Raw genomic sequence first — 25,325 nt, forward strand, 5'->3', positions numbered from 1 at the left:
AGTGAGCAGTAAATGGGTCGTAAAATGGAAAGATAATGTGGAAATGCTCAAAGCCCCTTAGTGAAACATCCATTGTAAAAAAACAACTACAACTGACATCCAGTCTTCTGTACATTTATTTTATTTTGCTTATGACACTTGTTGAATGGTTTCCAGATTTCTTTATGTGACTAACAATTGACTTGGTGAAATAGTTAACACTGCTTTTGTGTATATGTTGGTGTCTGAACATTGAGGAAACAATCAGTGTGTTTAGGAATGTCTGAGGTGTCTGAAACAGGGAAATGAAGAAAAAGCAGGAAGCAGGAAATTTTAGAGGTAAACTTAACTTAACACCCGATTAGCTCGAAGCTCTGACAGTGGGGGGCCACACACAAACACAATAAAATATGATAGAAACACTGTTGCTATAGTTAAAAAAAAAAAAAAAAAAAAAAAAAAGCAAAAAAGGGAAAAAAATGACCCAAAAGTAAATAGGCAGGAAATAAGGCATATACACTTTTACGTGTCATGCAATTGGACTTTTCCTCTCAATATGCAGACAGAAGTGGTGACTAATGTTTGTTTTTGGATGAAGAGAAGTAGAGAGGTTTCCCTTCCACTTTGCATTGTCAGTGTGTTATTCAGCCACACTTTCATGAGTCTGTTCGAAGTCATGTAATCTGCAGGATACTTGGCCCGTATGTTCCGCTTTGTGTCCATGTAGATCAGTGCAGTGTTTCCCAACCCCGGTCCTGAGGTAACGCCGCCCTGCAGGTTTTGGATGTTACCCTACTCCCACCAAGCTGATTCAGATGAACAGCTCATCATCAAGCTCTGCAAAAGCCTGACAATGAGCTGTTCATCTGAATCAGCTTGGTGGGAGTAGGGTAACATCCAAAACCTGCAGGGCGGCGTTACCTCAGGACCGGGGTTGGGAAACACTGGAGTAGTGCAAAGAAACCAAACACACTGGTCTTTAACTATGGATCTTCCAGAAGATGAGCTGTCTGTCCTCTCCCCCTGTGACCACCGTGCTGCACAAATCGTTCATCCACATTGCTGTGACGGCACCTGAACAGAGAAACAAGTTTAGTGAGACAGTGCACACATGTAGTCACAGCTTTTTGTAGTGTGGTTGTATGAGATACTACAGGAACATTGCAGCCAGCAGGGAAGCTAGGAGTAACTGCTTTAAGTAACAGGCGCAGCGAATAAAATCTACGTAAAGTAGTGACTACGTGTGGCCGAAGAGACTTCCAAGAGAGGACAAGGCTATGTACAGGAAGCAAGCCTTGCCTGCGACGGCCATGTTTGTTTGAGAGCATGGCCAACAGGATAAGGTGATTAGCTGTGTGAAAAGAGTATGTGAGGGCTTACCTTTGTGATGTGGCCTCAGTGGAGGTTTGTGAGCAACGGTGTAACCTGAGAGCATTTAAATGCAGCAGGAAACGTACCTGACGGACCAGAGCTCAGCGCGGCATAGCCCCCTGGCCCCAGAGTGGCAGAGGGGCGCGCCGTGCGCGGCCAGTGCTCGGTGGACATGCACAGGTAGACATGCTTGTCTTTACCCAATTCAGTCTTCACACAAGGAAGGATGCACACACCGGCTGCACACTCCGACTGACGCTTCCGCTGACGCTACAGGGTGAATACTGCTCTTGTACTGCACCGGCACTCAGCCACGCCGCTGTTCTCGCAATTAGCAATTGACTGCACCTGGCTGACCCCGCCCACCCAATCATGGGTTTCAGGTGTTTCCAGCAAGGCACGTTCACCTCGCTTCCTGATTGGCTAGCCAATTTCGACAAAACCACACACTACCGCTAAAGAAATGGCTGGCAGGAAACAGCAATACATCCACATTTCCTGGATACATACTGTTACACAATCGCTGGTTTCCTCAATGGAATTTGGCACATAGAATAATTACTTTACTAAACACTCACTCACTTCCTAGCTACGCATCAGCACCTCCTACAACCACACTTCGAAAACAAACAAAACCTTCATTTCATTCCAGGAATACATCTACATACAATGTGTACAACGCTGCACTGCTTTCCATTCACTTACACTGTTATCTACAAAACCATTCATCAACATGGATGAATGGTTTTTAAGACAAGCAGCAACATACTCAATACACTCTGTGAACATTCACATCCCACTGTTCAGCTTTTTCATTAACTGGGTCAACCTGTCACTTTGTGCTAAACTACATTCACTACTTTCTACTTTTGACTGATCACCTGTTGTGACTACAACACATACCTGTATGTGCAGCTGAAATCCTTTTGGTCACTGTGTTGCTAAGCAGGTCCCACAGCACGAGGTCACCTGACCTTCCTCCACACAACACCGAGTTCCCATCCCAGCAAAAACACCTGGAGACAACCACATAAACACACATACACACACACACCGCTGAGTCTTTCCGCAAGGGCACAGAGTTCTTAAAATGGCACAGACTTCTACTGAGTGACACTGAATACCACTGTAATTAGAGTTGATGTTTTCTCACCTTTGCTCCTCCTCAGATTTCACACTGGAGATCACCATTCCTGTCTGGACATCTATAACCTTCATGCAGGAGTCAGCACCAACGCTTAGAACATGTCGACTGTCTGAGGATGCAAAAATGTAAAGACGGTCATAGTTTGGTCTCACGTGCAAGTCCACAGATCAATGTCTACATTACGTACATTCAGAGGTCAAAAACCAGGGAAGACGATCCTCAACAAATGACACACACACACACACACACACAGACACACACACACACAGACACACACACACACAGACACACAGACACACACACACACACACACACACACACACACACACACACACACACACACACACACACACACACACACACACACACACACACACACACACACACACACACACACACACACACACACACACACACACACACACACACACACACACACACACACACACATTTCATTCATTTCAATAAACATCTCTGAACAACACGTACACTCTGTTTCTCTGCTCTACATTTTGGGTTTACACTACAGTGCACTTGGATACATTACTTTTATCCCCATCTTCAACCACTTTGTGAAAAATGCTACACTACATACAATCTCTTATTTTTATTACAACAATGAATGCGACTATAAATCTTTTATATTACACGTGGATTCAGATACTTTTAGATCATATCTCATGACCAACATGTCCATTAAACTATGGCAAATGTCATCTCATACTTCTCTACCTTCACTATAAAATACTAACGATAATGATGTTGTGCATAAAGTGACCTTTTTCAGCTGTTTCCATTTCCCAGCACAGTGTATATGTGAAGAACTGATAACAAAAGGCTGACACAGTACAACTCAACTTGCCACCAACACTATAACACTGTGTTGTACTTCCTTGATGGGACAAAAGAATTTAGAGCTTCAACAACAACGCACATTCCATTACTGTGATGTTGCTCTGTTCACCTCGGACAACAACATTCATTTTCCTCTGGCTGAAACTAATTCTGCCCTCTGATAAAATCAGGGAATGTAGTGAACTTCTAACCTTTACAGTGAACCATTACGAGTGGACAGACACTGCAGATTAAACACTCTATCATGTTGGACACTACAGTACAAAAAATAAGATTAACAATAAACGACATACCAGGGCTGAAAGCAGTGCTGTGGATGGTTCCAGTGTGGCAGTGGATTTGCTGCAGTGCTTCAAAGCTGCTCGTATCCCAGATGGTGACGGTTCCATCTTTACAGCCAGACACCAACAGAGTCCCAGTCAGATTTAGACTAATGGTGTTTACCTGAAGATGGAGGCCAATAAAGACATACGACAGGGATATCAATTTGTTGTGTGGTTCTCATTTCTCTCCAAAGAACACTGGACTACTGACAACGCAACACTTCTGGAGAGCGCAAACCTCCACACAAGGCCATATAGTGTCAATGTTCCCACAAGGTTGCCAAGTGTGTTTTTGTTTGATATTTCTTGAAATCCTGAGTGTGAATCCATACTTGGACTAATACTACTACATCTAATCATTTCTTCATTAGGCCACAACCTACACAGCCCCTCACGGGATGTCAGTTTATCTATCTCACGATATTTAGTTTCTGATGCTCAAAAAGCCTTTGTTCTCGTAATCGGAGGACACCTCTCAGTGCAGCCTGCTACATTTCTGCGTCAACGTGGCATAACAGGAGCTTGGTCCCATTTCACTTCAGCCTTGGACTTCATTACGGACATTACTGTTCTGCTTGCAAGTCCACAAGGGATGAACCACTTTTGACTGGATATATACTTTCACTTTTAACAGGTACACACATCTGGCAGACTTCATGGATCATCACAGAGAATGATTACATGCTAGGAAAGTAAATGTATTTCATCCTAATGAACTACATACAAGAGGTGATGGATAAATGTCATCGGACGCAAAACTTCAACAACTTGTGTATCCATCTCAACAAATCACTTCACATGTTCACCAGGCATTTTCAGCTATCTTGCCTTAATCAGGGTTGTGTCTTTGGTGGTTCATATCATTGTTACCATCAATTATTTTACTTTGCCTTAAATTACTAATGACCACGCGACTAATGACACAGCCACAACAAAGAAAACCAGTTATGGGAGATATGAATGAAGAATGAATTGAATCATATTCTTCTCCAGCTAGTTACTTTTTCCTTCCTTAGGGGCTCTGCATACATCCCCAGAACATGTAGTCAAAGTTTGTCCTTAGAAGTCATTACATAAGCTATATCATTTATACTGCTTCATCTGCCTACATGAAAACACAAACACTTAAATCCTCACTCACCCCAGTATCATGTTCCAGCTCGGCCTGCAGCTGGAACTGGGATCTCCTGTGACCGGAGGAACTGTCACATGTACACTGCCAAACCTGTGACGACCAAAACAATTCACTGACGTTACATAGACGACAATATAAACCTGCAAATAACTGCACATATCACTTAGACACTTTTAGATTACTTTTTTTTTTTCCAGCACCTCAACTCCTCCATACTTCCTTTCTACAAGATCTAACATAACTTCTCTGTTCTCGTTATCCCTGCAACATGCACTTTCTTTTTATAAAACCCCTACTTTCAACTTTATTTACATTTTTCTTTTATGCAGTGACTGTATGTGTCTATAAGTGTGTTGGAGTATTTGCATAAATATTGTCCAAATGTATGTAATCACTGGAGTGCATAAAAAAAAAAAAAAAAAAAACATACAACAGGAAGGAGGAAAGAAAGGAAACAGTCAGCCTTATTCATGTTATGCTGTGTATATGTATGTATAAATGTATTTATGCTATTTCTTTGATCCTCAATCTTTCCAAGTAACAACATTATGAATACATTCATTGCTTTGTTATTAATGTTAACTTGCTTACTTTGACAGTAGAATCCCACGATGCCGTGTACAACAGGTCATCAAACCAACACAGTTGAGTGACTGCATCGTCATGACCCATCAGCGTGTCCTGCCGCCTGCCGTACGGGATGGAGTAGAAATAACTAGGGGACAGGAATGTTGAGTGAGCACAAGAATTTATCTCAGAAAATAAATACAATAGTGTACTATACATACACATTGTTGTCCCACGAAGAACATGCCACCGTTTTACCGTCGGCCAGCATCAAACATGACGACAAGGCCTGAAAAAGGTGTCCAGAGAGTGAGAACAGATCGCAATTGTGATAAGAAAAGACTCAAGCACACTAAGACAGAGCTGTGTACCATGTTAGAAAAGGACATGCTTCTCTGGAACTCCTTCAGCTCTTTGGTGAACATCTTAAGTGTCGAGTCTGGAATGCAGAGGAGAACAGTTCAGTACTGACAACAAAAAAGCGACTCTAGAAATATTTCATTCTTGTCCCTGAAGAGGTTTTAGATGTTTTCAGACCTTGTGAGGTGGAGAAAATAGCTGTTCCATCTCTGGTCACGGCGATGCCTGTCACAGCTCTGCACGTTCACCAGAACATGTGGAGGGAGGAGTCTTTTTAGGTTAATGTAGTCGTTCTATTACAATTAACAAAACTTTACAAAGAAGCAACTTCGCAAACTTGCATATTACAGTTACAGTACTTTTTTTATAGCTTTGCAGATATGTTCCGATGTGGAAACCTTTATTTTACAGAAGCTACATTATGCTCATTTTAGTTGCTACATTACACCTATTTACTCACACATTCATACCCACCCATTTACATGTTGCTGGCATAAATCTCCATTAAGTGACTTGCCCGGGGACACGTTGGGATAACAGACTAGTGGAGGCTGGGATCAAACCTACAACCTTCCATACAAGCTCTACCAAAAAGCCATGGCTGTAAGATATAAAGCTTAAATTATAGTTCTTTGCAACAAGGGTGTGACATTAACATATTAGAATGTGTGCAGTATTACAATATAGACATGAAACAGACTGGACAATGACAACTATAACTACAAAATCAATGTAAAAAATGATTTTTCAGTTTTGTGTCCCGTGTTTCTGTTATTTCTCTGCTTTTCCTGCTGTGCAAAAACACATTTTCACATGTGACTATTTTAGACAACATTGACAAGTCTGAGGCCACTGCAGGTGTGTGCAACCTTCTTTTTGCTTTGCATGCACTTCCTCATATTTGTACCAGAGCTTTCATTTCAGTTTACACCATCCTGTGCAGACAAGAACAGCAACTGCATTTGCACCTTGTGAATACTGCAGCCGAGCGTCTCACTTACTCTTTATGGATCTTGTGGCTGGAGACCCGGGTCAGGTTGCCCATGTTTGCCCAGGCCAACTTCCTGCTCTCCTCAGTCAGGTCCTCGAAGGACGAGTCCTCGCTCTGAAAGGCTGGAAAAACAGCACTGGTGTAACTGCTGCGGTGATATGTGGAGATATGCTTTGGAAATGGCATTCATGAACACATATTTGCCTTCCAGTGAAACCTTTTGGAAGGACCAAGGAACCCACTACTTTGCAGAATTATAGTGGCACTGTTGCCTTTCAGCAAAAACACTCAGGTTTGCAAACTGATCTGACCGAGGGCACTTTCGGAATAAATGCATCTTCTGATACTCCAGTTTCCTCCCACAGTCCAGAAATATGCCACAATGGACACTCTAAACTGACTGTAAGTGTGAAAGCAAGAGTGAAAGATTTCAGCTTATGTCAGCTCAGGTTACACAGGATATGGGGTCTACACAAGTGTATGACCAAGTTGTCACCCATACAAATCTGCACTGCCATTTTGAAGCCTCTACATTTCAAAAATTACTGCTGAGGTTTTGCAACCAAAAATTCACAGATGTCTCCTGTAACCACGCTCCTATTGGATGGTACCAGCTGTCAATCGCACTCAAGTTTACTCATATGTGCCATGATTTAACAGGAGACCTGAAAAGTGTAATTGAGACCATTAACTCCCAATGAAAATGTTTACTTCTCACTTTTCCACATCCTCCTGGTGGCTATTCCACATATTCTTACTTCCTGATTAGCTTCATCCAGCAAACCAGAAGAGAACTCACATTTGCATAGATACAGTGTATGAGTGGAGAACACGCTGCACCCCATTAACACTGACGTAATGTTTTTGGAACTCACTTGGGGACAGCTCACTGATGGGCGAGGTGATGCTGGAGCTGCGAGTGATGTTGTGAAACCGCGGCGTGATCCTCTGAGGGTGAGGGCTGCTGAAGAGCTGCGTGGGCGTCTGGCCAAACTCCAGGATCTGCGTCAACATGGCGATTCTCTCGTCAGGGTCCTCGATGCTTTACAGAGAAACGTCGAGGGTGGGAGTTTGGTAAAACACGTTAAATACAAATATTGGGTAGAGTCATTTGAACGATTTTCAGCTGATACCTGTCACAGTCGATGCCACCTTCATAGGTCAGAGGGTGAAATACTGAAAAGACAATGAGACGCATATGAGTTTTTTGTCCAGTTTTGGCGAGTCACTGATGTTCACACTCAATGTTGGTTATTTTACCGTTATGAGCTGCCACAGCTTCACTGCCTCTCTGTTTGTAACCAAACACCAGATCAATCCACTCATGAAGGTGCTCTGACACAAACTGACTCTCCAGTGCAGTCTTGTGCTTCTGAAGAAAATCACTGGCATCTGAATTGATAACAAAGAGGACACAGTGAATTATCATTTCCTTATTAAACATTGAGCTTAGATTAGTTGAACAGGAAGTTACCTGAAGCCCACGGTGGGAGAACAACATCACTGACTGAGCTTCCGTTTTGTCTTCTGCCCAAATCCAGACTCATATTGTTTTCCAAGAAGCTGCAGTCGGTCCCATAAAACTCTGGAATGAGCTGTGTTGAGGAAAAAGTATTAAACATCATTCTCTTCCGTTCAAAGACAAGACATCTCTCATCCCTGCTTGAATATATACAGTATATATAACATTTCATAAAAGATAAACCGTTAACTTTGTATTTAATGTACCACAGTCATGTGTTGGGGTTGAGTTATTGCATATTTTATTCAAAAGACACAACTCCGAATCCAAAGCAAGATTCCCAAAGGACAGAAGATGGATATCTACTGTCCTGTTACTGAATCCAATGTTACCCCAATTCTTTTTGTTGCTAAAAACGCTTCCTGTCATATGTTTGGTCATGCAAATGTTTCATCAGGAGAGGCATTTTTGCTGAATCTGCCCAAACAAACATGTTACCTCTTTAAAGTCGGTGGCTCCTTCTAAACAGTTTTTCCATGTTTCACCGATGCTTTAAAGACAAGAGACAGTTCAGTCAATACCAACATTAACAGCAATAAAAACACATTGTCAGTATTTCAAAGCTGAATGTGTGACATCTAATAAGCCATTGAAACACTGTTATACTGTAGAATTGCAGATTAAACTTTATTTTCCAAAAAATATCCAAAGATATTTAAATACGTTATGAAATTCTAGTCTAATAAGAGGAGTTTCGGAATTACAGTCAAAGCATGTTTAGGAAGGGGCTCACATCGAGCCTTTTGTACCTGTTAAACATGCGATCTGCGTGGTCGTAGCGTCCGTTCTGGAGACACAACATGTGCTCGGGAGCTGGCAACAGAACATGACATTCTCAGATTAATCAAGGACATTAAAACAAACTTAAAGGGGACATATTATATCCTATTTCTCCAAGCACCTCCAAGCACCACAGCAGTTCAATCACCCTGCCAAAACAGCCCTGTTCAGAACGCTCACTAAGTAGTATCTCTTTAGGGCCACCTTAAAGTTCCACCTTAACAAAAAGCTAAGGGACAGGAAATGAAATCAGCCACAGAGGCTACTGGGAGCTAACAGCAGTTAGCATTTGGATAGATGATCATTTGCAGGCTCTAGCAGGTACACTGTCGTCATATATAACATGTATCCACTGGACAGATAAATATTCTGAGCCTGGAAGTTTGTGTAGGACTCTTCATAGAACTTTTCGCGGACTTCCGGTTTTTCGGATACCACTAGCACTCTCACACTAGTGTTTTACGGACAACGCGGAGCTCCGCGAAACAACAATTCCAGAAATTTAGCGCATTGTGACGTCCCAAAGAGTGTGGATGGAAACATTGCATGTTTGATCTCCTGAACTTAGACTGAGGAGGACCACAAAATCATGAGTGAGTCGTCTTTTTTCACACTTTGGCAACTGATAGGGCCCAAATATAAGGATTTAAATGATTAAAAAAGTTGATATTGCATAATATGTCCCCTTTAAATGTAATAAAATACATGTAATAGCTTTTGTCATGTTAGAAGCTATTACACATTTGAAATGCTCCTTGTATAATTACGTTTTTTTTTTTTACCAACTGCTGTGAAATAATAATCAGCAAGGAACCAACACAAGGCTATTTCATTGATTAATTAACTTACATTTACAATCTATAATCTTTCATTAGCCCAACACCTGCACAACAGTTTTAGAAAGTTTCTCATATACTGTATAATTAGTTGCAAATGAGAACCAGAAGGTACAAATAAAAAAAGAATTTGCAAAGATGGTTTTACATCTTAGACCTGGCTTTGTGCCACATAAACCTCAGTGTCGAGTAGTAAATGCTAACAGCAGTATTACAGTTTCAACACCCAGGCAAAAAAATGAGAAACGTGTACAAACAAAGGGAACACAGGCAGTGTGTGATGTGGATTTGTGAGTAAGTAAGTAAGCTTGTGACGTACCAACTCTGACCAGGTAAAAGAGCACGTAGCCTGGAGACGAGTAGTGACTGCCGTACATGAAGCGAGGCTCCGGCATGCCTCTGTAGCGAGCCTGTGAAAGAGAGAAGGGCATCAGTGCTGTGTGAGGAGCTCCTGACAGGAAACACAGTGACAGTCCAGAAACAAGGTCACGTCACAGGGAAGAGACTCACCAGCAGTCTGTCCAGCCGCTCTTTGTTCAGGGCCCCAACAGGTTTGCCGAGGTCTCTGAACGTGGCAGCGTTTGTCATATCTGTGACACGGAGACGTCGGTGGTTAAAGTTACATATGCTTCATACAAATATACATGACGCACAGCCGAGGCCTGTTGACCAACCTAACTGTGCGCTGCTGTAATCATCGATGACCCAGGGGAAGATGGGATACTGGGAGAGGTCGTTGCAGCTACGGTCCGCCAGGTTGTTGAGGTGGAGGAGATATTCGTAGTTACTCAGATGACCTCGCTGCCACTGGAGCATGTAGCTCTCTGCTGTGTGCTCCGTCATGTGGTTTTCTGAGAAGAACAAAACCAGGGTTTAAGTGTTTCGAGTTGGTAAGTATTTGAGGAAAGTACTGTATGTTACAGCTATTTTACTGACATTTTTCAGTTCAGTATTCGTGTATTAATAGATTTAAATATAATGTGACATTTACACATGACATACACTCAAAATAGGAACTACTCTCTATTCCACTGTAAGGGTGTGAACATAAACATGATTATACATTGCTTAAACCATCAATGGAAAGGTATAAACCTTACATATCCTTAATAGTAGCCATTGCAATTTGGTAACTGCATTGCATGGTTTCCAAAATCAAATGATTACAATCCAGAGTTTAAATTTACATTTATTTGGTGGTCATTTTATAAGTCTAAATTCTGATGTTGATGTGAAAAAAAGTACAAAAAGGCCTTTGAAAAACTATGAACTCTCAACATTTTTCTACATATTCTGATATTTTACGGAACAAACAAGTCCTCGATTAATTGAGAAAATAATCGGCAGATTAATTGATTATGAAACATATATCTTTGCAAAAAAAAAATGCTTCAAAGGATTCAAACTATTTTTTAAGTATATTTTCTTGGCGTTTTATTGCCTTTCATCAATAGTACAGTGGAGAGTGAGACAGGAAATGGGGAATGACATTCCGGAAAGTGCTGCCCAATGCGGGATTCGAACCAGGGACACCTGCAGTAAGGACTGCAGCCTCAACATGAGAGAGCAGCTCTACAAAGAGAGCTAAAGACCTAGCTTCAAACTAGACAACTTACTTAATAAGGGCAGCAGTGTGACACATAACTCACTAAAAGAGCCTTTCACTCCCCATATAAAAAGAGGCACATATTAAACTATTTCAGACATAAATACAAAAGTTCACTTCCTTTTTTGTACCACTAAAAATATACACGTTTATGATAAAAAAATTAAAAAAAGGAAATTCAGCACAAAAGGAAACCTGATACTTCCAACATTTGACATTCATTCAGTGTCAAATACATTTTGTATTTTCTCACCAAGGAAAGTGGCGATGTAGTAGTAGATTTCATCTCTGTCTGCTGTGCAGTAAAACTTCAGGTAGATGTCAGAGCAGAGCTCATTCTCAGAGCAGAACACCTCCAGACCCTGGGCAGTGTATGAACACACACATGATCATACACACTGTACACATGCATTAAATGCAGCGAAAGGCTATATCATTACATGTGCGCACACCTACCCTCATCACTCACCAGTGGTCTGAGACAATGTCGCCTTTTGTAGATTCTCCTGATTCTGTGGAGTTTGATTTGAATCACGTGTTTCTGTCATGAGATTAAATTTCAAAATTAGATCATTCAAGACTTTCTGTTTTAGCCCTTCTCACTGAGAGTCAGCTCACCGGATATCCGTTCAGCGGCTGGAAGTAAAGGTTTTCATCGGTTACACAGACGTGGCCCGGGTTGGACACCAGAGGTGTGACCATCTCCACTTCACACTCCATGTGGGGCTTCTCCGTCACGTTTTCAAAGCTTTACGGCAAAGAAACATCAGCATAGAAAGAAACAGAAAGAAAAGTACTACGGACACATTTAAACGTCTAAAACACATCTCTCCTGCAGCAACATACCAGTTTTTATCAAACGACGACCTCGCCAGTCGAGACTGTAGATTAGCTGCAATCTAGAAATACACACGTACAAAATTGTGTTTTCTTATAGAACAGAAATCATGATTTATGCTTCCAACTGACTCACCATTGCAGTCTGGTCTCCGAGCTTTTCCAGACAGGACGATCTGTGAAGCTGGAAAAAACAACATAAACAGAAGGGGCAGAATTACAACAACCTGTACAGATGGAGGCTGCTAAAAGGAAGACGGACAGATGAAGGGAAATATGACAGCCTGACTCACACACACACACACACACACACACACACACACACACACACACACACACACACATAGTCCACATACCTGATGTAACGTTTGGACGACGTCTTCTGTTTTACTCCAAACTTCCAGCTGAAAGCTTATCTTCTTTGTTCCCTGTCAAAGCAATGTGAATACAATTATGTTTACCCTCAAATCAAAAGCACGTTGACAGCTTTTAACCAAACTTGATAGAAAATATTACTTCCTATCTGCAGATTGTTGAATTTTGGAGATGAGGGGCCACATTTCAAAGTGGATTAATTAACATTTGGTCCAAAAACACAGTTTCCAAGGTATCTGCACAAATAACAGATCTATAAATAAAATCTAAAGCTAAAATTGATAAGAAAATGACTTCATATCATATGATGTTAGTACATTTTAAGAGCATTGAGCAAAGGGCCTATTTTCAGTGATCCAGGTTTAATTCCACCTTGCGTGTCTTCTCTCTCTCTAGTTCACCTTCCACACTTCACTGTCTTGTCCATTAAAGGCAAATAATTCCCCAAAAATTACAATTTATGAGATATACTTCAGACTCTAAACATGATCTAAAGCATGGGTGTCAAACTCTGGCCCGCGGGCCAAATTTGGCCCGCCGTGTAATTTCATTTGGCCCTAGAGGCAATATCAAATTAACATTAGAGCTGGCCCGCCGGTATTATACAGCGGCACCGCTGCTGTAACACCGCATTCACCGCTAATACTACAAATCCCATAATGCTCTGCTGTTGTTTTGTATTCATTGTTATTTTATTTTCAAATTTATTAGCTTGTGGAAAAAGCTAATGTTGATATTTACCTCAGAAGGCTGCAAATAGAAAAGAGGCATTAAATTTTTTATTTAAATTTTATTTAATATGCCATTGATCTTTTTTCGTTAGTTTTTTGAAAGTTGATTTTGCACTAATATCATGCACTTTCTCTTGCTACTTCAAGGCTTGAATGTTTGATTTATTCATTATTGTTATTTTATTTTCAAATGTATTATTAGCCTGTGGAAAAAGTTTATTTTGATATTTACCTCAGAAGGCTGCAAATAGAAAAGAGGCATTCAATTTTTATCCATCGATTATCTACCGCTTATCCTGTATTTAAGGTGCATTCAATTTTTATTTAAATTTTATTTGATATGCCATTGATATTTTTTAATTATTATTATTATTATTTGAAACTCGATTTTGCATGTCACTATAAAGTTATATAAGCCTTGCTTGTTCAATATTCAATGCAAAACTTGTTTGGGTCCCCTAGGTTAATTTGTTCAACCTTGGCCCGCGGCTTTGTTCAGTTTTAAATTTTGGCCCACTCTGTATTTGAGTTTGACACCCCTGATCTAAAGCATATAAATATTGAAAAATGCCTTATGGTCATATAGGAGGAATGCCATTATCTTAACTTCACTGTTAGGTCAGAAAAAAAAAATATATATATATATACACACTTGTAACTCACTGTTTTGATTGACTCACCCTCTCATTTCTGTACGGTGCGATCACGTTGCTTTCTTTGATGTAAATAACCTGAATCCAAAAGGAAAAGTGGGAAATTGTTATAAGACGACTGAACTGCGCGCCCCAATTACACAACAAGAACACTAATGACACTCATTAATCACATGCACTTTCACACCTCCATAGTGACAATAACTCACCTGCCCGCATAAAATGGAGATGGCTGATGGCCGAGGGCTGTGAGGAAAATACAAAAAACTTTAAATGCCCACAAATTACACTTAGTAAAAGAAGAGAAACTGAAATAAGGACTAAAATTTAAGATTTTGCTGAAAAATACAGAACAACCTACAACAAAAGAATATCAACACAGTAAGAATGGATTACATAAGGTGTGTCCTATAATCTGTAGATGAATTTAAGTATTTAAGACGTATTTAAAGTAACACAATGTAGGATTTGTGCTCAGGTTCCCCCCACAGTTGGTAAACAGTATTGTAAACAGTATTGTTTACCAACTTGTTTAAAGTGTCGTAAAAAATAGATGTCGAGGTAAAAAACAATCTTGTCGTTCAGACCAGGTACAGGAGCCGATGTTATAGCATTTAACACAAGTATTATTGCATGACTACATTATTTTCATAAAAAATAATCGTGGAGACATTACTTAGGTTGAAAATCCTACATTGTGTCGCTTAAACTGTTTTATTAGCACACAAATCGCACCATAATTAGCTTGAGGCTTGTTTGTGTCTGTTGTCTGGGACTAAAACAACCAGAGAACAGCCAAAGACACACCAAAGTGCACAATGTCGGTTTCCAGGTATATTTAACATCTGCGTGTTATTTTGTGAGCGATCCAACCAGTTTGACAAAGTCAATGAAAGTCACATCAGCATGCAAAGTGAATGCGTGTGCTCACTCATTGAATGGGTTGTTCTCTTTCTCCACAAACTCTATCTTCTTGCAGTCTCGAAGAGGAATCTGCACAACCACAAAAACCCAGAATGACGACTTGATTAGACACAGTTTGCGACACAACATCCACTCACTGGTTTAATATGACGCTAATGACATGATATTTGTTTTAATTTTGCTCAAACTGCACATATACAGTTACCCAGATTAACACTTACACAATTACATTTCCAACTGATCAAAACTTCAATTGAAAAGCATTTTACAAACAAACCTTTATAATCGGTTCTGAGAGATCCTCTGGATCAAATATGATTGATCTGGAACAGACTTTAAATGACCCTCTGACTTTTCTGCAAGGAAAAAAGGTAACAATACATCAAGACTGAAAAATGATAAGGTCAAATGTGATATTGAAAAGATAACATGCACAACAAGGAAGTGGACATAAGGACATTGTGTTATTTGTGTTATAAGGACATAGCTACATTTACAAGCTTTTCTGTCTCTGGGTTAAACTATTTTTTTTCTGCAAAACGCCCAGAAACAACTCTAAACACTGTAGTGTCTATGCCACCAGAAATGCACCAAAAAGGGGAGAAGAACACATGGAACATGTGCTTCAGGGTCTGTCAACACAAGAACAAGTTTAGCAGAATCCACAAAATTTTATTATTTCAGCTTTTTATTATTTTATTAGGGAGCCCTAAAACACTTCCTTTTGGAAAGACGGGAGTGAAAATATCTTAAATCACCAACCACGATTTTAACTTCTACAACCAATAGGACACTCTTTACAATGCCGTCCCATATCCCAACACGTCCTGCAGACATAAGGAAATAACGGAGGCTATTAGTGTGTTTTGCATGTTGTAAATTTTTGCAGGTTGTGCAGCAGTGCAAGTAGATTGGTTAATATTTATTTTTATTGCTATCATTATTTTAATTTATTATAAAAAAATGTTTTGCTTGTTACTAATATATTTCTGCCTGTCCTTTTACATTATATTTAAAGTTGAGTTTTGGTGGTTCAATAAATACTCAAGTTTTAAAATCAATGAATATCGTGTCTATTAATCATGATTTCAATATCAGTCAAAAATAATTGTGATTCATATTTTTGCCATAATCATCCAGCCCTAGTTTAAACGTGTTACAGTGTGATATAAAAACATGTTTTTTTGTATTGTATTCTGTATTTTTAATGTTTTAATAATTGCTTTCCAAATCGCGCTAATGGTGCTATTTCCCCTGACAGGGAAAATAGCCAATACTGCAGGGTAGCACCTGGGGTGGTGAAACAGTATCGTGCAACATACTGATTATTAATGGGTATTTCGCACACTGAGATATACATATGTATATATATATATATATATATATATATATATAAAATACCAAAAAAGGTTTGTGCACAAGCTATGCACATGCAGGCCTGGAACATGTACTACAGCGTTTACAGTAAAACTATTTTTTTTTTTGGGGGGGGGGGGGGGTGTATATAAAGATATTTCCTGAAACAATGGCGTGCAAACTTTTGAAAAACAAGAAAGAAAAATATTTCATATGGAATGTACTGTTTCAGTGTGGATAAGGCCTATAGCTTGCACACTGGGTTACAAATGTGGGGTTATGACATAATTTTCCAAAAGTTCTGTATTGGTTGTATACATGAAAACTCTTGTTTTTGTCTGCGTTTTATGGACAAAAGCGCTGGTGTGATACAAAGACTTTTGCAGATTCTCCTAAACCCATTCTCATTTGTACAGGCCCTACCTAATTCTGTCTCAGTATTCGGCTAAAAAACACATCATAAACTAGAACGAGCTCAAACAACACACAAAATATTGATTCGCTTAGTGAAATACACCTGCCACAAGTATTGCGTGGGGCTGGCTTCGGCCGTAAAAGTGTCTGAATAATCTCGTCAAAACAGCCTTTGCGGTTTTTCAGTTTGCTTAAGTCTCCATAAAAGGATAAGATGATGTTTAAACAGCTGTTTCATAGATACTGTGATAACTGTCATGAGACGCACTGGCTTTAAACAAACACTATTATCTGGAATATATCAGTAAATCACAGGTTATGAAACATTTTTACTCCCACTGATCCAGGGAGGCTTTGATGGCTGTTTTAGATAATTGTGTAACACTTTTTAGAAAACATAACTCCTCTATTTAAAATCCATTTAATACGGTAATTTATAGTGCACTGATTGATTTCACTCGTAGAAGATGACGTGCTGATGAATTACCTTTCCTTTTTTGAACCGACTGGGACGTGGTAGGCCGTGTGCTGTTCAAAATAATACTCCTCCAAATCCAGCAACAAGAGAGAAAACCTGAAAAAGAACAATCGCACACACAGTGTGTTAAAAAGTGGTCACTGTACTAAATATCAGGATTGCTCCTGAATTTACCGACACAGCAAACTTGACACAGCAACTGCATTAATAACGGGAAAAGCAAGCCGAGTTAAATCCCAGGAGGCACCGAGCTGCCTCTGTGAAGTTTTGAATGATGTCACTAAGAGCTCAACTTGCTTTATGGATAATGTAGAAAGGAGAATAATGCATGTGATAAAGAAAGATGATATCTGTGGTTGCACTGCATTGACTTTGCTGCTTTGAGCCACCCATTATCAGTCTGATGAGGTCAGGGCTCTTTTTTAAATCTGATGCAGTGTCAGATTTTTGCTGGCACAGGCACCTTCTCGACACCACATGTAGAAACTCTTCAATTACACATGCAAATGTCTGACTTTATAAAAACCTGAAAAAGAACAATCGCACACACAGTGTGTTAAAAAGTGGTCACTGTACTAAATATCAGGATTGCTCCTGAATTTACCGACACAGCAAACTTGACACAGCAACTGCATTAATAACGGGAAAAGCAAGCCGAGTTAAATCCCAGGAGGCACCGAGCTGCCTCTGTGAAGTTTTGAATGATGTCACTAAGAGCTCAACTTGCTTTATGGATAATGTAGAAAGGAGAATAATGCATGTGATAAAGAAAGATGATATCTGTGGTTGCACTGCATTGACTTTGCTGCTTTGAGCCACCCATTATCAGTCTGATGAGGTCAGGGCTCTTTTTTAAATCTGATGCAGTGTCAGATTTTTGCTGGCACAGGCACCTTCTCGACACCACATGTAGAAACTCTTCAATTACACATGCAAATGTCTGACTTTATACCTGTGAAGTGACTACGAGTGTCATCTGATCTGCAGGTTTGCTCACCACCTGCGAATGAGCAAATGCCTTATTTTTGAACACAGTGACAATATAATTGCTGTAATCAGGCTCAACCTTTGCAAATCATTGTGACACGAGCTCAGTGTTAGTGGAAATGATCAGTGTCAGTCAAATACAGCGTATGAACAAGAGGCTGTGAAGCAGCCACCGCTTCATTTTGGTGTCAGGCAGTTTCCAAGACCTGCAGACCAAAAGAGGCCAAACACATTTTAGTGTCTCTACTGGAAACTCTGATGACTTGGATTTCAGTCTCATTTTTGGGTTCAGCTATTCTGGGAAGGTGCAAGTGTGCGTGGTGGAATTTTTAATGGGTGAACAACTTTCTGCTCATTTCTCTGCCCTTCTCTCATGACATCAGTGCAGACACGACAATGGGACGATTTTTTGCCATGGTTCTCAAACTGTGGCGCGTGTACCAGTGGTACGTGAGCTTCCTTTGGCTGGACTTACTGGCAATACTGTTCTACTGTATATGCCAGGGTATATGATCACAGTGGAGCTGCATAGAAAATGAAACAAATAACAAAACTAATTTAAATAATCTTAATTAGTCACCTTATCTCTCACTACATTTGAATTGAATTTCGCTATATCTATACTCGACCTATTTACACCACTGTATTCCAATGTTCCAATTCCAATCCAATTTCATTGATAAAGCACATTTAAAAAACCACAGCATTCTTAAATGCAGAGGAGAACAAGTGAGTCTTTAAAAGGGTTTTAAAAAATTGACAATGAATGAGCCTGTCTAATGAGTAATGGCAGCTTGGCAACTGCAAAAGCATGATTGTTAAAAGGTCACACACATTATCACCAAACCTTGGTGATAATGGTGTTACATCAAGAGCTCAATATTTTCTCAGGTGGTACTTAGTGTAAAATAAACGCTTGAGAATCACTGATTTAGAGAGCTGTTACAGGGTCTGTTATACAGAGTTGCAGTGCAGTTTCCTCCACTGTGAAATATTTCAGCTCAGACTGAAGACCAGCTCAGACCTCCTGAGGGTGTCACAATTCACTTCTTTCAAAACCGAAGGTGTCTCACCCTGTGATCAATTAAATTAACCGATTCACAACATACATTATCTCAAGGCACTGCACGTTGACAACATCATCGAGAGCAGAGAAACCCAACAATGAGCAAACAATGATCAGTGCACGCTCTACTCAGAAGAGCATGATCATTCCCTTCCTGCACCTCCACCAGAGCCCTATTGTTAAACTGCTGTTAATTAATGACCCACATCACACTTTTTAGATACTTTATATTTTGCACAGTCTAGTTAATAGTTAGAATAATTGTCAGACAGCATCTTAAACCAAAACAAATGCATCATCGACCACACTTCCTTCCTTCCCTCCTTCCTTTGTTTTGAAGCCAAGTGAAACTGTCTCCTAAACATACAGAACAACCAGAGGCCTATAAATAAAAAGAACAACAATCCAGCTCACTGCCATGCAGTTGATAACTCTGCCATGGGTTGATGCTCCATCAGCGTTCAAGCCTCTGTGTGAGACTTCACACAATGAAATCTGCGCTGGCACATGATTAGCAGCTTCACTGGCATCATGGGCAATGATATGCAGTGCTGTTTAGCTCATAGAATGTCTAAAAAGTGAGTCTCTACTTTAAAAAGGTAAGAATTAATGACATGTAATATTGAGGCCTCCTCTACTAAACCCTCTTTTTTTCAAAGCACATTGGGGAACTACTGAGGTTCATGCACACCAAAAAGGATATAAACCCTCTTACACAACTATCTCCACTCTCACGCTCCCTGCAGTTTCCTCTTTCTTCTTCGTTAGTTCACGCATCAGGTTTATGTGGGCGAAGCTATTCTTCATTTGCATAATGGGTGGCTTCATACCAAATGTTTGTGTCCAAAATGACACCAATATAACTAATTGAATTTGTACCGATACCCAAAGGATGGGTTTCAAGGAGTCCAAGGGTTCAGAGGGCCCTCTGCCTCTGCACTGCTATTCCAATATTCAGGGCCATTTCAAGGAATTGGGGGGCTCCAAGCAAAATGGACATGGAGGCCCACGCCCGTCCCACCCAAAGCCTACAGGAACCACAGCATAGATACAGTGTAAGTTCACCCACACTTTATATCAATAAAAAAAATGTTGACAGTGCAAATGCTGCTGTTGCATATACTGTGCATAACATTTGAACCTTTTGAACATTTGCAAAAAAAACACCACCTTACTATAAAATCCAATATACTTAAAAAAGTGCATAATAACTAAATCCAACATACTTAAACACACACACAACATTTGTGTGTGTGTTTAAGTACACACACACTCACATTAACATGTTTCAGTTCACACAAAGTGCAAATCTGAACATTTGAAATAAAACACTGCCATCTTATGCAGAAAAAGGACGCATTGTTCACAAACAACCTATAAATAGTGCAAGTTGTGTAGTAATAAACATATATACAAGTGTACACACACACACACACACACACACACACACACACACATAAGGTTAACCTTTCAGGCCATCATGTGCAAATAATATCCAAAACTGCTGTTTGCGAGGCTTGCATAACATAATGATGATTGCCGAGGTTTTGTATTTTGCCGGCAGCAGGGATCACGGCTGGCTGGCTGCTGTCAGCAACTACTGAGAGGGGGATCCCGATAACAGTGTCATTGCACCTACTGCATTGACCATTACAGAAATTAAAGGGGCGCTCACACAATTTGTTGCATTTCATTTATAACCAGTCGTTCCCTTCTCGCGACGGGCCTGCCAATGTTTCCGTCATTCATCCCAAAATTTTAATGGGGCCTCGAAGTGATATAACACTGGTTATTATGCGATGTCCCCTAAGGCGGTGTTATCCACCCCTGATGTCTTTTCCTATACGTGCCCAGGGGCCCACTGGCTCATCATCCCTCCCAATATCAGCCCGACTATAATGTTGTTTACCTCTTTTAAAACAACTTAGCCGTTACTAAAACAATTAAGCCGATACATTTAACACCTACTGACAGTATAACCTGCCATTTTATAAACTTAGTGCTCCAACTGCTCATATTCTTGTCACATGTCAGTGGTGGTAGCATCTCTCTAACCAGCCTGTGTTTACTCAAGCTATATTTATATCACGGTATTTTTAAAAACTGTCAACAGTTTCACAGTATGCAGCTGTATTTTTTTTAATGCATGAGCATGAGTGAAATTCCTGGTTGTCTAACACATATTTTCTGCTAAGGTGTTGGAGTTTATTGCTCATTACTACAATTACTATCACAGTTAGTGTTACAGGTAAGCCCTTACCACCTGTTGTAGCTCCATTATTTATGAACCAGTATACCGCGATCCATTTCTGTCTTAAAGAGATTATATACATACAAACCGACTAAGAGGGCATATTCAAATTCAGCCAGTAAACCCTCCTAAATGTTACACCCTGGACCGTAAACAACACTGTGGTGGGCTGGACACGAGTGTGTTTGATGTGTCTGTGTACTCTAAAGGGCGTCACACACACCCACTCCCACTCAGAGCTGGACACATCTCACTTTATAAACATGAACATTGTCTGATTACAAAACACACACAAACACACCGGGTGTGACGCGCTCTACTATGACAACTACTCTTGTTAAAGTAAAATAGTTGTTGTGGGTTGCTTCCTTTATTTATTGTTTTAAGTAAAATGTTATATATTCACAAAATATTTCATTCACTGTTAATTTACGGTTAGCTTGCCTTTTTATTTCCTGCATATTTTGCCATTCCCCTGCTGTGTGTGTATCATACATTATTATGTCTATCCAATTCAGTTTGATTTACTGCATGTATGAAGTATGAATGTAGAGTCACTGTGAAAAGAACTTCCCCAACAGTAATCAATCAAGTTTTTCCTGATTCTGACTCATATCAGTTCACGGAGCATCTACAAAACAGACTGAATAGAATGTTTTTACGCACTCATTTACAGATTAATAAACACATCTGGAGGTAGTCTCAACTTCCTCACAAGCAGCATCATAAGCACACTGATACTTCTGTGTAAACAGATCTCTTCAAATCAGTATTTCAACAAAGAGAGAAAAAGAGAAAAATAAATAGTAATAAATAGAACAGTGGGTCAGTTCACCCAGTGTTTACACTGCAAATACTCAATAGTGTAAAAATGAGACAAGTCATGCAGCGCACACTCGCCCCAGTGTAATGAACATATTAAACAGGCAGCTTTCTCATATAGTGGGTTTGTATAAGAGCTGATTATGGACCAAATGGATTCCATGTGGTTTTAACTTTAAAAAGGAGGATTCTGGTGTTTTTACCAAAATAAGGGTTCCAAAAGGGTCCTTCTACAAGGGCTGAGGTTCTACCTGCAACCATTTGCCTTCCCGAAGAAAGGGTTTTTCAAGGGTTCTTGGTAACTAATGGTTCCATGTAAGAACCAATTTGGTCCAGAGAATCCTTTACAACTGATTTCCTAAATAAAGGACTTTAAAAGGGTTCTTGGTGGAACCCTCCAAAAGGATTCCAGTTGGAACCTTTATAAAAAGGTTCTACCTGAAGCCAAAAAGGGTTCTCCTATGAGGACAAGCCGAAGAACCTTATATGGTTCTATTTAGCACTTTTATTTCTGAGAGTGTAAAACCGGCCGGTGCTTGTTGGCTGCAACAATGGCCCAGAAATAAAACTTTATACAACTCCTAACTAATCCAGGCAGCTAATAAATGTGTCAACACATTTTAAACAGGCATTAGAAACCCTCTTCTTTGAATAGAAACTTCCATCTACTCCTTCACATTGAATTAAATGATCAGTATCAGTGATTTACACTAGTATTTTCAGAAGGCGTTGTGCGTGACACTCTGAGGTTGCTCAATCGCTGTTAGGAGAAAAACAATAATGTGAATGATTCCTCAATGATGTCACAGTGGCTGATTCTTCACCCGTTTAATCAAATTTATTTTTCTGTCTTCACATAATCCTCATTAACCAGAGTGGGCTCTGAGCCAAACTTCCCAGAGTGAGCACTTCCAACAACAACCACATGGACCATCGTTTGAAAGCTTTTAAAATAGGTCACATGGTAAAATTAGATCATATATGAATCATATATATAACTTCTTATACAGTGTGATGCTACTTCTTCTTGTGTTCTTGGCAGCCACTGTATCTGGCCATTGTATCTGTACGTCTGGAGGAAATTAAATTCAGGAAGAAATCATTTGATCCTGATATGAATGCAGATAACCTTACGAGACAGGGCGTGTATTATTGACACTGTGGGGAACTTTTGTGAAGGTTTGCCACCTCTGAGTGCTTTCTCTAGTCCTTCTAGTGCTTCTCTCTAACAACTGGACAGAAAACCTGTATAATTACATTGAACCATCACTGCAGCCCAGAACCATGAGACAGCCACTGATAATTAACACAATGATAGAAAACTGTGACAAAATACGGAATATTTAGTCCACTAGTGCAAGTCAACTGTGTAAGAATTAGTCTTTCTTACATGCGGTAGGGAACTACGGTGACCTTTGCACTCTTTCACACTCTTTCGGCTGTCCCCTCTCTCTTTTCCATTGGCATATACATTAGATGTATGTGGACGACACTTCAAAAGGCACATCTGCTCAAGCTGCTGTGCAAATAATATCCTTACATTAAAGTTAAAATGCCTAACTTATAAATATAAAAAAATGTCTGCCACATCCAATGCTGATTAAGGCCATCAGCTTCACTCTGTGTTCCCTCAGTATAGCAGGGTTTAGATCTTGTGATGTCCAGTGACATTCCCACGCTGCACATAGGAAGTGATTTGTTTTATGTTAAGGCAACGTAAAGCACATGAGTGCGCATTAAAAGCGAAAGACCGGGGAATACACACAAATGCTCCCTCAGGCAAGTCAGATAGTATTGCTTGACAGAATCCGTATTCAGACAAAGGAGCTACAACGATTGGTCAATTATCAATCGATTACTAAATGAGTCGTCAATCATAGTTTGAGTAGGTAAAGCTCACTGGCTTTACTGCTTCTTAAATGTTACTATTGTATGGTATCTTTGCTCCATGTAACAGAGAAATCATTAAAACCAATTACATTTGGTTTGTTGACAAAATAAGACGTTTGAGAACATTTATCATTTAAAGGTTTGGGAAACAATAAACAATATTTTAACACATTTTCTGACTTTTTTTAGGGTCCAATCTACTGTAGCCCTAAGACAGCATACACATAATACTGCATCACATAGAGTGTATGCATACATAAAAGGCTTATGCAAATAACCTCCTTTACATACATATTTTCTCAGTTTCATACAACTTCTGGTTAAAGACCATTCAAATACAATGCTAAAGGGGGGCCCCCACAGCCCACTGTTGCCCTCGGACCCCTCAGGATGTGTCCCTGCCCCTGGTGAGAATGACAGCTGCAGCTCAGGGCAGAAAATACCGCCTCTGTGGGTCACTGTTGTGCCCAGTGTGTGTGTGTGTGTGTGTGTGTATGTGTGTGTGTGTGTGTGTGTGTGTGTGTGTGTGTGTGTGTGTGTGTGTGTGTGTGTGTGTGTGTGTGTGTGTGTGTGTGTGTGCGCTGATCCTGCATCAGCTAGTGGAGCGCATCACAGCTGCGAGTTCTCTTGAGCTAGAGAGAGGCTCAGTCGAACGCTACGTAATTCACAACAAACCAAACAAAGACAACACACACAAACCGTGTCTCACGTGAGGGTAAACACAGGCGAAGCAACACTGACCTCTCTTTAGTCCGCTCTTGAGTCTTTAGAGAAGCCATGACCGCTCGCTCTCCTCCGCAAACACTGAACTGCGAGCAGCAGCTACAGACTCAACTGCGTAAACACGGAAACCCGCAGGAAGCCACGTGATCCCACAAAGATCTCACACGCGGAGGCATCACTCCGACTCGGTTTCTGAGCACCAGCAAGCGTTTTCAGCAAGTCACATCATTCACAGATATTATTCCTTGTAATAAAACAGAATTTTAAGGTTTTCTGACGTCTGAAGTCTCAGAAATCCATGATAACACCATAACAACTTTTTTTGTACATATATATATTATCAAAA

General features: G+C 40.1%; 1 protein-coding gene across 1 annotated transcript; it reads right to left on the reverse strand.

Annotated features, from left to right (window-relative positions):
* Positions 1-134: 134 nt before the first annotated feature.
* Positions 135-25,085, reverse strand: nsmaf (neutral sphingomyelinase (N-SMase) activation associated factor). The gene is made up of 31 exons (XM_083901636.1): positions 24,998-25,085; positions 17,250-17,336; positions 15,270-15,348; positions 15,000-15,061; positions 14,278-14,314; positions 14,096-14,146; positions 12,666-12,737; positions 12,446-12,493; positions 12,319-12,371; positions 12,091-12,220; positions 11,942-12,013; positions 11,726-11,834; positions 10,541-10,717; positions 10,377-10,456; positions 10,186-10,276; positions 9,000-9,063; positions 8,689-8,740; positions 8,203-8,323; positions 7,989-8,120; positions 7,862-7,904; positions 7,604-7,770; positions 6,739-6,850; positions 5,915-5,973; positions 5,749-5,816; positions 5,599-5,666; positions 5,402-5,525; positions 4,817-4,900; positions 3,646-3,796; positions 2,504-2,606; positions 2,254-2,366; positions 135-1,053 (listed from the first exon to the last, which is right to left on the reverse strand). The coding sequence occupies exons 1-31, from the start codon at positions 25,033-25,035 to the stop codon at positions 959-961; spliced, it is 2,742 nt and encodes a 913-aa protein (XP_083757762.1). The 5' UTR covers positions 25,036-25,085; the 3' UTR covers positions 135-958.
* Between the last annotated feature and the right edge of the window lie 240 nt (positions 25,086-25,325).

The sequence above is a fragment of the Microchirus variegatus genome (assembly GCF_963457635.1).
Source record: "Microchirus variegatus genome assembly, chromosome: 15".
Lineage (NCBI taxonomy): Eukaryota > Metazoa > Chordata > Actinopteri > Pleuronectiformes > Soleidae > Microchirus > Microchirus variegatus.